General features: G+C 45.7%; 1 protein-coding gene across 1 annotated transcript in view; it reads left to right on the forward strand.

Moving 5' to 3' along the window:
- Window positions 1-13,683, forward strand: part of SKAP1 (src kinase associated phosphoprotein 1) — a 227,848-nt gene that overhangs the window by 22,890 nt on the left and 191,275 nt on the right. The window contains exon 3 of the mRNA XM_077806224.1: window positions 5,406-5,431. Coding sequence (XP_077662350.1) covers window positions 5,406-5,431 — 26 coding nt within the window. The remainder of the gene's footprint in view (window positions 1-5,405; window positions 5,432-13,683) is intronic.

Below are 13,683 nucleotides of genomic sequence, written 5' to 3' on the forward strand. Positions count from 1 at the left end.
AGTCTCTCAAGCACAAGAGACAAAAGTTCACAAAACAAGAAGTGATTTCCTCCCTCCCCCCCCCCCCCTTTATCTCAGAATCATTAGCTGCTCAGGAGACAAAAATCTCTCTCCTCTGGGGAGGATGCTGTGCCAGGCGAACGGAGATATGAAAATGTCTCCACTCTAAGAGGAGCTAGGATGGAGAGGACAGAGTGGACCACTTCAATGTGGCCCTAGTCTGGGGATGAGGGGAGGGCCATGATGAAAAGCAAGGGTCAAGATTGTCATGATGTGCAAAGACAAACCCCAACTGTGAGACTCATGAAAGGGAAAATTCTGAGCTGTGGGATCCTCTGGCGGGAGAGGATGTTCTTGCAGTTGCTCACCTAGATTTGTTACCCGGGTTGGTTGGTTTGTCCCATCTGCTTGTTGTGTCTTTTTCTCTAGATTGTGAACTCTTTGAGACAAGGACCTTCACTTACTGTGTTTGTCCAGTGCTTAGCACAATGGAGACCTGACATAGTTGGCCTCTAGGTATTACCAAAATGTTAAACATTTGAATGTATTAAGATAGTGAATATAATCTCATCTTATGCTTCAGGGCTTCAGCCAGCAGTGGTCAGGAAGACTTCCCATGTGGTGCTCCCCCCCACCCCCAAATACACAGTTGACCTGATTAATTCGGGGGCAGGGGTTGTTTTGTTTTTTGCCTACCTCTGAAGTATCAGGTTGGACACCAAACACCAGATGGGGTGGCCCAGTGCTCTGAAATGGCCCATAGAATCCTCTTGCTTAGATCCCAGTCTGGTTTGTCTTGCTCACGGACAGACTGACTGCCACATTTGGGGTTAGGGAGGAATTTGCCCCTAGGTCAGATTGGCAGGGACTATGGTTTTTTTCTGCATTCCTCTGCAGCATGGTTGTGAATCATCTGCTAGGATCGTCTGCGCCTCTTTTGCCTAATCAGTGCCTTACCAGTGCAGGGGGCCTCGGACGTTGGTGGCACCTGGGTCTCTTAGTTTCTTTGTCTGTGGCACACAACGGTTTAGTCTCCCAAGAACTGAACTGCTTTAATCTAACTAGAGTAATTAGGTTCAGTGTGTGTGTGTGCGGTGGTGTATCTGGCTGAAATTTAAAGGCCTGTGGTGGACAGAGGGTCAGAATAGATGATCTAATGGCTACTTCTGGCCTTAAACTCTATGAAATCTATGTTTAATAATGATAGTTAAGGCACAGGAATGTGGATGAGGAAGACTGTGTTCTATTCCTGGCCTCTGCCACTGACTTGCTGTGAGACCTTGGGCAAGTCACTTCACCTCTGCACCGTGGGTTCCCATCCATCAAACGGGATAATAATGCTGACCTATTTTGCTCAGCTGTGTGGCTTGTTGAAGCGTTAGTGAAGCATTTTCAGACCTCAGCGTAGATGTGACAAGTATTTTAAAACTGACACTGATATCCTTCCTAGTCTTAAAGACTCCATTCCTTCCTGAGATTAAATTTGGCAGAAAAGTCTAATTAGAGTGATCACTGAATCACCTTTCTTATTTCTTTGAGGCTGGTCAGGAAGAGGAACCCTTTCGTCTGAGTCAGAAAGACAAATTGTAGGTGATGGTGGTTTGCAGCTGTTCTTTTGAATTTCACCTGAAAGGAGTGGTTGAACTTCTGTCTGTCTGCTCCTCCTAACATGGTCAAAACTCAAGGTGCATCACGCTCTAAAACTGAGCTTTCTTGGTCCGTTGGCTACTCCGCTGTGCCGTGTGGGAGACTGGGTTTGATTTGTTTGCTTGGTCCTTCATTTCTGGGTTCCACAGAGCTGTGGGGGCAACAGGCTTAGCCCCGGAAGGGAACATAAGGGCCTTGCGTTGTTTAACGGCAACAATTCCTCTTCTGATTACTTGTATCTATGAGAAGTTTCTTCTGTAGTCTCTAAATCTGTGGCACTGAGGGAAAGGAAATCCTGAAGGTAGGACAATATAGTGAAATACGGACCATTCCCAGCTGAGAGAATTTCCAGGGAGGGGGTAGAGGAGAGGTTGAGTTTGGCGGGACAAAGAGATGCGGAACTTCAGATAGGGTAAGGTGAAGAGATCCCATAGAGAAACATAGAAAGTGGGTAAAATGAACCACACCCTAGAGTTTCTAAAGAGTCCAGTATGTAAAACCCTAGAGCCAGGGAGCATACGGCAGGGTTGTGTGTGCCTCTTTTTCCAATGTAACCCACAGTAGCTTTTTTTTAATCACTGATTAAATATTAAAGTCTGTGTTCTAGATGCAATCTCTTCCTCTTCCCCGCATGCATTCTGTCCAAAGCAAAGGACTGAAATAAACAGACTGTCCTTCATCGGGATTCTGTTGTTGTTTTCTAATTAATCTGAGTCAGTCGCTCGCACGTTTATGTTAAATCATTTTCTTCATGAAAGCTTTTAATGAGAAAACAAATGGATTGGATTTAGATATACTGGATTCTTGCCATTGATAGCCATAGACCCAGTCCTTTAGAGTGGGCAAGCTGCCTGTGAATGGCTTAGCTTCAGAGGGAATGCCACCGAAGGACCGATTTCAAAGAGCCTCCTTGCGTGGGGCCAGCCGATGTCCCCTGTGTTTTTGAAATTTTTATCCATGACATTCTTCTATTAAATAACCCAAAAGGGAGCTCCTCTGAGCATTCATCACCAGTAGCGTGGAGGAAAGGGGAACAAAACAGATGAAGAGAGTGGCATAGTGCAGTGTTTTTCAATGACCGGTCCATGGACTGGTGCTGGTCCCTCAAATCTCCTGGGCACAGTTTCAGAAGGCAGAAAGCCCATCCCTGGTCTCAAATAATTGAGAAATACTGGCATAGTGAGAAGGGCACAAGCCTGGAACCTAGACGTGGGTTCAGCTGCTGACCTGCAAGTCTGGACCCGTTTCTTCCCCCTTCCCTTCCCTTTTCTGTCTTGTCTGTTCAGATTGTAAACTCTTTAGGGGCCGTTTGTCCCTACATATCTGTGCAGGATCCAACACAACTGGCGCCTTGATCTTTGTTGGGTGCTCTAGGCCCTACTATATTACAAGTAATAAATGTGGCATGAGCAAATATATATACTAGCTGCGTTTGCACTAATGCAAGATTTTTGACCCGGGAGTTGTGCCTTCCCTGTGTTGCTCACTGCGAGGGGTCTCCCCACTACATGGCAACAAGGGGTTCCCATTGAGATTAGGGCTTGTCGGTGTGGCAAGCCTGGTTGTGAGTCTCCAGCACACCAGCTTGCTGTGCAGTAACGTCCCGTGTGGACGCTGCAGTGGTGCAGTGAACGTCCTGGGGTGCTGTGCTCTGACAACAGTCTGCGAAGCCGCAATCCGCAACTTTTGCCGTGTTGCAGTAGTGTCCAGCTAGGACGTTACCGCGTAGCCAGCAGATGCGCTGTAGGTTCCGATCCTTGCTCGTGGCGCAGTAACGTGCCGTGTGAAGGAGCCCCAAGAACGGCCACGTTGGAGAATCGCAGCGCTGGGGGCGGGGGATGAGTTTTAACAGCCTGACAGTTGTGTAGCGCTTGGAGAACCTTGATTGGACAGTGCTAAAGAAGGGCAAATAATAAAGCTCCAGCAAATGCTTTTTTGTCAAATTCATCCTCTTTCTGTCCGTTGCTCAATGGCACCAGGGGCTACAGATGCCCGGAGAGATTTAATTTCAATAAATATGAAGTCCTGTGTCTAGGGCAGGGTGGGGCAGAATAAACAACACATGTACAAAATGTGGCAGGATATCCCACTGTAATGGGCAAGGCTGCTTTGTTGTGAGTTTATTCATCTAATTTCCTTATTACTGTTCCTCCATTTTAGTTAGTTTGTTCGTGTAACCAAGTGCCGTAGTTACTACAAGGAAGGTGTGAGAGGGGGTTGTGAAGCTGGGACAGGAGAGATCCTGCAAAAGTCTCTGGGCTTTTAAGAAATGATCCATAATATGAAAAGGTTTAGGAGCTTCTGGAATCAAATCGTCCTGGATTCAGGGTCTTTACACAGTACGGAATCTCAAGAAGGCCAATTAGCTTCTCTTGAGACATCCTTTGCAAGAAGCACATTTTGGACACTTACTGAATCCCTGGCCATGTGTCTGGCATAATTCTTCTCTCTATTGCCTGCCAGAGTGGAACGAATAATTAAGATAATGTATTGTGATGGGTTCCCCCCCGGGATGCCACAAGAAATTGGGGTACCACTAAGCCCCCTGACCCACCAGCCTGGGCTCCCTCTCACACTGTACTGCTGTGACAAGCTGCAAAGCCCTCCAGCCTGCACTTTCACCAGCATTCATACAGCTGCACACCCACCTGCAGTTACACACAGGCTTTCTAACCACCAGCTTCCCACCTGGGGCCCCAGAGCGGTACCGTCCTGCCCTGGTCAAATCTGGCCAGTATGTGGGTTTAATACCTGGTCAGCCTCTCCCTCAATGTGAAGTGAACAATACACAGTTGTGGTAACCAGGCAGAGGTTTTCCCCAGCACTCCAGTCAAAGTTCACTGGTTTAGATTAAAACAAAAACAAGTTTATTAACTACAAAAGAGAGATGTTATGTGATCATAGTGATAGCAAACAGATCAAAGCATATTACCTAGCAAATAAACAAAAACGCAAACTGAGCATAATATACTAAATAGCCTGGATATGAATAGTAGATTCTCAGCCTAACAGATGGTACAGACAGACCTGTAGATTCTCAAGGCACAAGCTACACTTGCTTTACAGCTTGAAATCCCCAGGTTTTTCATACACTGGCTAGAAATCCCTTTAGCCTGGATCCAGCACTTCCCCCAGTTCAGTCTTTGTTCCTCAGGTGTTTTCAGGTGTCTTCTTGTGTGCAGAGTGAAGAACCCCAGATGATGTCACTCCCTGTCTTTTATATAGCTTTTGCATATGGCGGGAACCCTTTGGTCCAAAGCTTGGTTCCCAGACCAGTCTGTGGAAAAATACTGACATCCCAAGATGGAGTCCAGCATCATGTGGCCTGGTCACATGTCCTTGTAGAGTCACAGCAGCCATCACACACAGGCTGTCTGGAGCATTCTCAGGAAGGCTCACCAGGTGGGAGATAAGCTTCTCCTAAGGCCTATTGCTTTCCCTAATGGCTCATTGCCCTGAATAGGCCACCCACCCACTATATAGACTGAAAGCATCTTGTCTAGTGGGCATTACCCCGGTGTAACTACATTTGAAATACAGACACATAGTCAATATTCATAACTTCAGATACAAAAATGGAACATGCATTCCAATAGGATAACCTTATTCAGCAAATCGTAACTTCGCCAATGACCCCTCACATGACTTGTCTTGCATAAAATGCATCATCATTCTGCTATAACCATATCCTAATAATATCACTATGAAAAATATGGGGTGCAGTATGTTTATGCCTGTTCTCTTTTCTTGTCTTGCAGGTACCACTTGGAATTTCTGCCCCAAGGTGAGTGCAGCTTATCCATTCTGAGGGGCAGGGCTTGTCATCGGTTTGATTGGGCCCCAGTGCAAGATGAGCAGGTGGGGAGCCTTAGCCATTCCGCGTATGGAGCAGTTAGGAGGGGGTGGCAAAGTTGTGGGAGGGGCTTTGGGAGCAATCAGCACTGCTTTTCTCCCGGGATTCAGGGGACAGGTCTCCAGCCACGTATGGTGCTGGCCTAGGTGCCTGGTCTACACACACCATGGGCAGGCCCAAGACTGGCTTGTGCAAATGTTAAGTGACCTCCAGAGAACGTTTGCCTTGGAGAAACAGCATGGCCTTAGTGGATAGGGCATGGGACTGGGAGCCAGGATGCTTGAGTTCTATTCCCAGCTCTGCTGTGTGACCTTGGGCATGTCACTTCCCTGTTGGGTGCTTCTGTTTTCCCACTCTCAGGTCTTTTTTAGATTTTTAAGCCCTTCAGGGCAGTGACTGTCTCTTATGTGTCGTAGCATAATGTGACCAAGAGGCGCTACCTTATCACTAATAACGATCTTAATACCAATGGTACCTTCAAGTTGAGAGCAACAGGAGTAGGTGGATGCTTCTGCATATCCAGTGGAATTGTAACTGAAAAGTCTCCTTTTTAATTGAACTGGTCCCCTTGTCTCTCACTCCTATCTTTACGTATCTGTGGAATACTTAATACAGTAGGGTTCTGATCCCGGAGCCAGATCCTTTAGTGCTACCAGAATACAAATTTATAATAGTGTGTGTGTGTCTTTATTTCAATGATTACTGTGGTACGTGTGTGCAAACACAAGGATCCGCTAGCATTCCAGGAAGACGGGTGCTGGGGCTATAATTTAAAACAATAAATCCATGTGAGCATTCCCACTCAGCTAATTCTTCATTTGCTCCAGATAGAAATTCCAGTATGTTACCTCCTCGATCAGGGCCCGCTTCCAAGGCATCCTGTCTGTCTGGCAGCCCAGAAATGTCAGAAATGCTGCAGCATCACAATTCCCACTAGAACGGTGTTATCACATTTTAATATGAGCCTCAGTGCAGCCTCGGTGCTTCTAATTGCTTTCAAACCATTGTTTTCGTGGGTTTGGTTGATGAACCCAGCATCTGGCGTCATTCGCGAAAGTACAGCAGACAGCTGTGTTCAAAATTAGAAAAAGACGAGAGGATTAGAACACATAAAAGGGCTCAAAATTAGATTTTTTTTTTTTTTTTTTTTGATGGGAGAAGTTCACGCAGTTTAAAAAGGGTGGGGGCAAAAATGCTTCCGAGTGCTCTTGTTCTCATCAACTGTTCGCTCTTTTTTTTTTTTTTAATGCCGCTTCAGGGTTTTAGCTTGGTTTGTAGAACAGGGCCAGATTTCCAAAAGGAATTTAGAGGCTTTATGCTAGGAACCTAGCTCGCTTCGGTGCTTTTGTAAATTCCGTTGCTGTATCTTCAGGTGCCTACGTGACTCTGTAAATGTGACCCCTCCCCCCCCCCCCCCCGTTTGGGGAAGGGTTATTAACCCGAGAGAATTTATTAAGGAGACAGCAGTGGCTGGTGGTTCAAATGAGGGCCTGGGAATCGCCAGCCCTGACTCCAGTTTGCTTTGTGACCTTGGACAAGTCTCTTTGTGCCTAAATTTGCCTATTCATAATATGGGATTATCATACTTCTCTGTACAGTGCTTTGAAGTGCTCTGATGTACTTCCATAGTCTTCTAATTGTACCTCATTAACATACAGTGGGCTCCATTGGTTAGACCAGGGGACTAGAGACTGGGTAGGTTTTGTTCCCTGTCACTGCTGTGTGACCTAGGAAAGAGGCTCAACCTTCCTGGGCCTCAGGTTTTTTTTTTTTTCCTAGCTGCCAAATGGAGTGCTAATAGCAAACCTCCATAAAGTGCTTTTGGCTGAGCGTTCCAAGGCCAAGTGCTGGAGACGTCCCAAGTATTCCTCTCCTTGGACTCCGTTGTTTTTGGAATGCTTTACCCACGTGTCCCGGAGCACGTGAAGGAACATTTAGAAAGTCAATTAATTGATCGATGGCCATATTAGAAACCCAGAGCATTGAAATAATGGCCCTGGAGGGACGGAGTCTGGTTCTAAGAAACAGTCAGGATTTTGTATGCCACAAGCAGCTCTTGGGGAACCTCCGTATAAGGTTTTAGTGCTCTGAAAGGTTTCTACTGACTACCCTTTTCAAAGAGGATGAGCAATGCTCTGTGACGTTTCAGGCAGTTAAAGCTTTTAATGCCGGAAGCCAACGAAACCTGTTGGCCTCTAATATGGACTGCCTGAAATTCCCAGAGCTGTTGAATGTGGAGTGAGGATCTGGCATACTAATGTGTTCAAGCCAACTTGTGCAAGTTGTCGCTGAATATTGGGTAAGTTGTGTGATTCAGAGGGCAAGCCGCATCCGCTTAATTCACGATCACCGAAAAGACGGGTGTTTCTACGCCTCACGATGACGGGTACTCCCTTATTTTTTTGGCTAAGTGCTCTCTGCTTAGAATACAGGGAAGGCATATCTTTTTTCTGGAGAGGACTGGGATGTATAGGAAGCATTCTGTATGCACGGGCATATATTTTTATACATACATGCCATCTTCTCTTGCGATATTTCCTTTGTGGAAATGGATGTAAGGAGGGTTGGCAGCGAAAATCCATGCAGGTCATGAGTCAACTTAGTCTCTGCCTCCCACCCCCAAAGTTTTCTCTGCTCTTTCTGTCTCCTCTCTCCCTGCTCTTAAGAGCATTTTCCCTGCATTGAATTGTCTGCAGCAGCTTGAGTGCCTCAGGAACCAGTGGTCTCAGAGAGCGGCAACAGGCCATTTCATGGTACTGCAAGGGAATCTAGGAATAAATATATAAAGGAAGGAATTGGGGGGGTGGGGGGAAGGCGTAAGGAGAAGAGAGCACTCAGTGTAGTGTGTTCCATGTCAGGGCAGGGACAAGTAGCTTCCCTCCGTGTTTGTTTCCCCATCTGTAAAATTGGGGTAATAAAAAAAACCCTACTTATGTCAGGTAGAAGGGATGCGGGGTTAGTCTACTCACGTTTGTAATGTGCTTTGAGATCCTTAAGTGAAAGGCGTTGGAGAAAGGCAAGGATCGTTATTAAAGCTGTGCATGCTGAGCCAGATTTTCACCACTGCGCTCTACATAGGTGTTCCCACAATTAAGTGCTCCCCTATTGTGCTCTCAGTGAATTGCTGGTGCAAATCCTAGAGTGGGGTCAGCACTTACATACCAAGACGATAATCCCCTTCTAATCAAGTCAGATAGAAAGCACTCAGACTTCTAAGGACCTGAGTGCTCTCTCAAATCAGGTACTTAGGGTAGATAAGTGGTTTTTCAACCGATGGTCTGTGGACCCCTGGCGGTCTGCAGACTGAGATTTCCAAAGGGGTGTGCACCTCCATTCAAAAATGTTTAGGGGTCTGCCAGTGAGAAAAGGTTGAAAACCACTGGGGTGGATGCCTCAATAATAGGATTTGCACCTGCTGTTGTTATCTATGTTGTTGTTCCAAATGAAATTGGGAGCCCCATTGTGCTAGGTTAGGCTGGAAAATGGTGTTCTCCCTCCCCCCATCCAGGTGGAAAATTTCGGCTTGTTGGTTTAAAAATTTTTTTTTTAGCTGAAAGCAGACATTTTTCTTAAAAAATATACATATATAATTTGTGTTGGAAACCCAGTTTTCCATTTTAAAAAGAAAAGTTTTTAGATGGAAACTTTTGGCCAGTGCTGGGTGCTGTACAAGTGTGTTCTAAGAGACCTTTCTTGCCCTGAAGCACTTAGTCTAAATAGATGAAACAGGCCAAAATTGGGAGAAAGCAAGGATTGTTAGCCCCAGATGCGGGACTGAGGTGCAGAGAGATGTGCCCAAGGTTATAAAGAAGGTCCCAGCTAGGAACCGAGTCCAGATCACCAGAATCCCAATCCAGTGCCTTAACTACAAACCCAGTCTTCGTCCCTGTGGAAAAGCCGGGTGGAAAATTATGTTGATAAAGAGAATTTGGGCAAAGCATTGCTTAAAAATTAGGATCCGTTGTGTTCCATAAGAGGATTCAGTAAGTAACTGTGTGGAAAGTCTTTTCAGGCCACTAATCTTCTAGTGTAAATACTTATTTAGATTAAATGTGTAACATTTTCTCTGTATCAACCCTATTTATTTTGACTCAACTCCGCACTGCTTTACGGGTCACTGAATGTTCACTGGGTTCATGCATGAGGTATGTATAGTGGGGGCATGCGCGCAGCATCTTTCATTAACTAACTGGTGCTCTACAAAGGCTTCCCATGTTAGATTTATGAACTAGTTTTCTATGTAAAGCCTCAAACCTATTGAAGTGAATTGGCGCGGGGTTGGACGGGAGACGGAACTTTGTGTTTCCCTAACCGCTGCTCCCTGGTATCGCATACTTGGTCCATGTAGTTATGACAAGTGCAAGTAGCAAATCATTAAAGCAGCAAAAACACTATCTGTACTGTAAAGAAAAAGATCCCCTTTGAAGCCAAAGAGGGAGTGTTCCTGAATTAATGGAGTGCACAGTGATTTTACTAAGTTTTATTTATATATTTAAAAAAATACTCTCTTTGCCTTCATGCCAGAAGGTTCGAGTGCAGTTGGAAGCAGGGTTCAGACACAGAAACCTAGCCTAGATTTATGATGTGTTTGAAAACTCAAGGAAAAAAGTACCACATTGACAATATTTATAACTTTTTGTTAAAATATCTATTCTATCACCATGCCTGGAATTCCTCTCCTTTGTAAACACAAGTGCCGGCTACAAACCTTGAAATGTCATAACATGGAAAGACTTAAAAAAAACCCAAAAACCTGTGTTAGAACATTTTGTAAAGTCCAGGGTGTGTGTGTGTGTATGTGTTAATTAATGGAAAAATAAAACATACACAAGGCATATGTTCTTTAACATTAAAAAAAAAAAAAAGCAAGCTTTAAGATCAACATTTCTGACAGCTCCTTTTGTCAGCTATATGGCTTTGCTTCCTGCAAGTTTGAGTGTGGTTTTTTTTGGGGGGGCCCTGGCTGTGTGCATTACACTTTGTGCAAATTAATCTGTGTAAAGACAATACGCTGTAAATATTTTTGCAGTAAGATCCCTCCTGTTGGTATCCTTTCAAACACTGATCTGCCATGTAGCTTTACACACTCTCTCTATATAAATGCATGTGTATAAATACTACGTGATCTGAACCATACGTTACCACGCATACATTTTAGAGGCAGGCAACTACCTGTAGAAGAAAATAGACTGATGTGCTCGGAAAGGTTTCATATACAAGGGACCTCTTTTAATCAGGCATGCCTATGTTTAACCGGCCCTTCTGTGTGGTGCAGTTAAGCTGGCATAAGGTAGTCCATAAGGTATCAAGTGTTCAAAAATCACATACCAGGCCCCAACAAAATCATGAGACTTTAAAAAAAAATATATATATAGGGTTTTATTTGACTTTTGTGTTTTTGAGCATGGGGTGCCCCCAGGTTTCTCCGTAACCATGAGAGCTAGAAGCTCTCTGTTGTCTTCTGTTTTTTAATGAAAACTCAATTTCTACTGCAATCACTGGATACCAAAAGCTGGGCCTCAAAGAACACCCCCAAAGATGGCAAGGCCGAGGAGTTTGATGATGGGCCTCTCAAAAGCGCTCCGTCTTGGCCAAAATTCTGCTATTGGGTGAAGTCCTAGGGTATATTTAGCTGTATGTGAGCTAGTTTAGCTTGCGTACCAGAGCAGTGAAGTCATGGTAAGGCAGGCTTCAGTGTGAGCTGTACAAATCTGTCTGGAGCTTTGGGTAATCACTCGGGTGGCTAGCCCATGCTGCCGTGGCTTCAGTGCTCCAGTACCCAAGCTGTCTTGATTAAAGCTAGTTTGGGTGTTTTCTACGCAAGCTGCAACGCACTCCGTGATGATAGCATAGACCTACTCAATGATACAGCTCCCATCGACTGTAGTAGGAACAGAACGAAGACAATGAGGAGGGTTTTAAAAAAATCGCAACCCTCGTCTTTATGTCCTAACCAGGGTCCAAATCCCACCTAAGCTTTGCATCTGAATTTAGCACGTGAGTCCAAAGTGCTTCATTGACCACTCACTGGTGGCTGGTAATCCAACTGAAGTGGAAAGGACTAGATTGTAGGCTGTTTGGGGCAGGCACCCAATGGTGGGAGCTCAACACCCAATCGCCACCCCCCCATCAGCTCCTCCCCCACCCTCCAGGGCCTCCTGCCTCCCAGTGGGACCTGTCAATCAGCACCTCCCCCCCAACACCTCCTGCCTGCTGTGGATCAGCTGTTTAGCAGTGTGCAGGAGGTGCTGGGGGGAAGGGGGAGGAGTGAGGGCAGGGGCTGGAATGGACGGGGTGGGGGTGGGAAGAGGAGGGGTGGGGGCAGGACCTAGGGTGGAGCAGTGGTGGAGCACCCCCTGGGAAAGGACAAAGTCGGCGCCTCTGGCATGGACTGTCTATTTTGTTGTTGCTCTCTGGTTTGTACAGCACCAGGCACAACGGGATCCTGCTCTATGCCTGGCTCTCCTGGTGCTACTGCAGGTCAAATCACAATGTCCAGTAGAGTTTGATAGTTTCCGCCCCATGTCTGTGTGATTCCTCTTTCTACGTATAGCCGGGCTTTTGGCTTTTTTTTTTTTTTAATCCTCTCCATGTAGGAGATGGGGAAGGATTCATGACTGCTTAAAGAGCAGGGGATACGCGGGGAAACAGAAGACTTAAAAATGTCCATAAAAATGCTAAATATACAGCAGTTTGGGGAATCGCAGTAAGTTCAATATGAACAAATCCTTTGGCTTTCACGGATCTATTCACGCCAGCCACTCAAATTGTTAGGGGAAGCTCTAAATTACCTGGCATGCAGCTTCAGAGGGACAGAGAGCCTTTTCAAATGAGCCCTCGGTGCGTCTTCTGAACCTGTGTGTGTAATAGGAAGGCACTGCTGTTTTCCCTTTATAAAGAAATATCAAGGGTGACTGCAGTACGCGTAGATGAATATGTGGCCCAGGCACTATAGTGTGCTCTTGTTGAATAGAAGAGCACTGAAGGAATTGCCCCTCTGGGGGTGAAGACCACATAGATCATCACCTGAGCCTTTACCTACTACTATGTAAAAGCTGATGGAGTGAGAGTGCTTAGGACTTTGAAAGAGAACAACAAGGCTCTGAGCTAGTTCTTAACAAATTTCAGAGCTCTGCCTCCAGAAGATGGAGGAATTGTGTAATGTTGAGTCCCTGCCCCACGGAAGGTGAGAGGTTTTTCGCAGGAGTGGGTGGGTGAAATTCTGTGGCCTGCATTGTGCAGGAGGTCAGACGAGATGATCATAATGGTCCCTTCTGACCTTAGTATCTATGAATTAGTAGTAGGAAAACCAGGGCCCTTTATTCCCATAACCCTTGTGGCCCGTTTAGGAGTGGGCCAAGATGCAGAGTTTAAATCCTGAGTCCCAGCATTTTCCAAGCTTCCGGGTGCTCAGATCTAGAGTTTTGGGTTTGACCCACTTCTAGCTCAAGCCAACTTGAAATTCTCAAAGGGACTGGGCATGTGTGCTCTGCTTCCAGGGGGAGATGTTTTTGTCTGGTCTCTCCCATGACCCCTGTTGCTTTATGTTTCTAGCCCATCCTGTTGAAGGCTAAGTTTGGTTCCACACTGAAAAGTGACTATGGAATAGTTTGTATTACTGTAGTACCTACAGATGACCTGACGCTAGGTGCTGTATGTACCCATAGTATGACACCTTATGTAACAAAGCCGATTCCGATATGTGTTCAGTCATACTTATCGCTTTATTAAGGGATAGGTTGGTTTTGATTCCTGGAAGCCTTGCCAAGCCAACACCGTATGGGAGAGCAAACTGGATTCTCTTCCTTATGCGTTATCAGAATTGTTTACTAAGTTCTGATTGGAGAGCCAGTTAATGCCTGAGCAAACCCTTTTAAGCCAAGAAGGTGTCTGCTAAGGGCAAAACACTGACAACGGGGGCATTGCATGGATGTAACTCAAGGCATACTTTGGCCTGCAGAACCATTGTTCCTGAAGATGGTGCGGAAGAAGGAAACAATGGAAATTTGTGACAGTAAACCTGGAATCCCCTCCCAAAATCCCATTTTCACCCCCTTTCCCATAGAACCCTCTTCCAAAAGACAAACCAAGCCAGCATCCATAGACGAGCTGCTTGTTGATGAGGTGTGGGAAGCCATATGGGACCTGTTGACGAGTCAAGTGTGTCTCTAGTTTTGTGCTGG

This window comes from Eretmochelys imbricata, chromosome 27, assembly GCF_965152235.1.
Source record: "Eretmochelys imbricata isolate rEreImb1 chromosome 27, rEreImb1.hap1, whole genome shotgun sequence".
Taxonomy (NCBI): domain Eukaryota; kingdom Metazoa; phylum Chordata; order Testudines; family Cheloniidae; genus Eretmochelys; species Eretmochelys imbricata.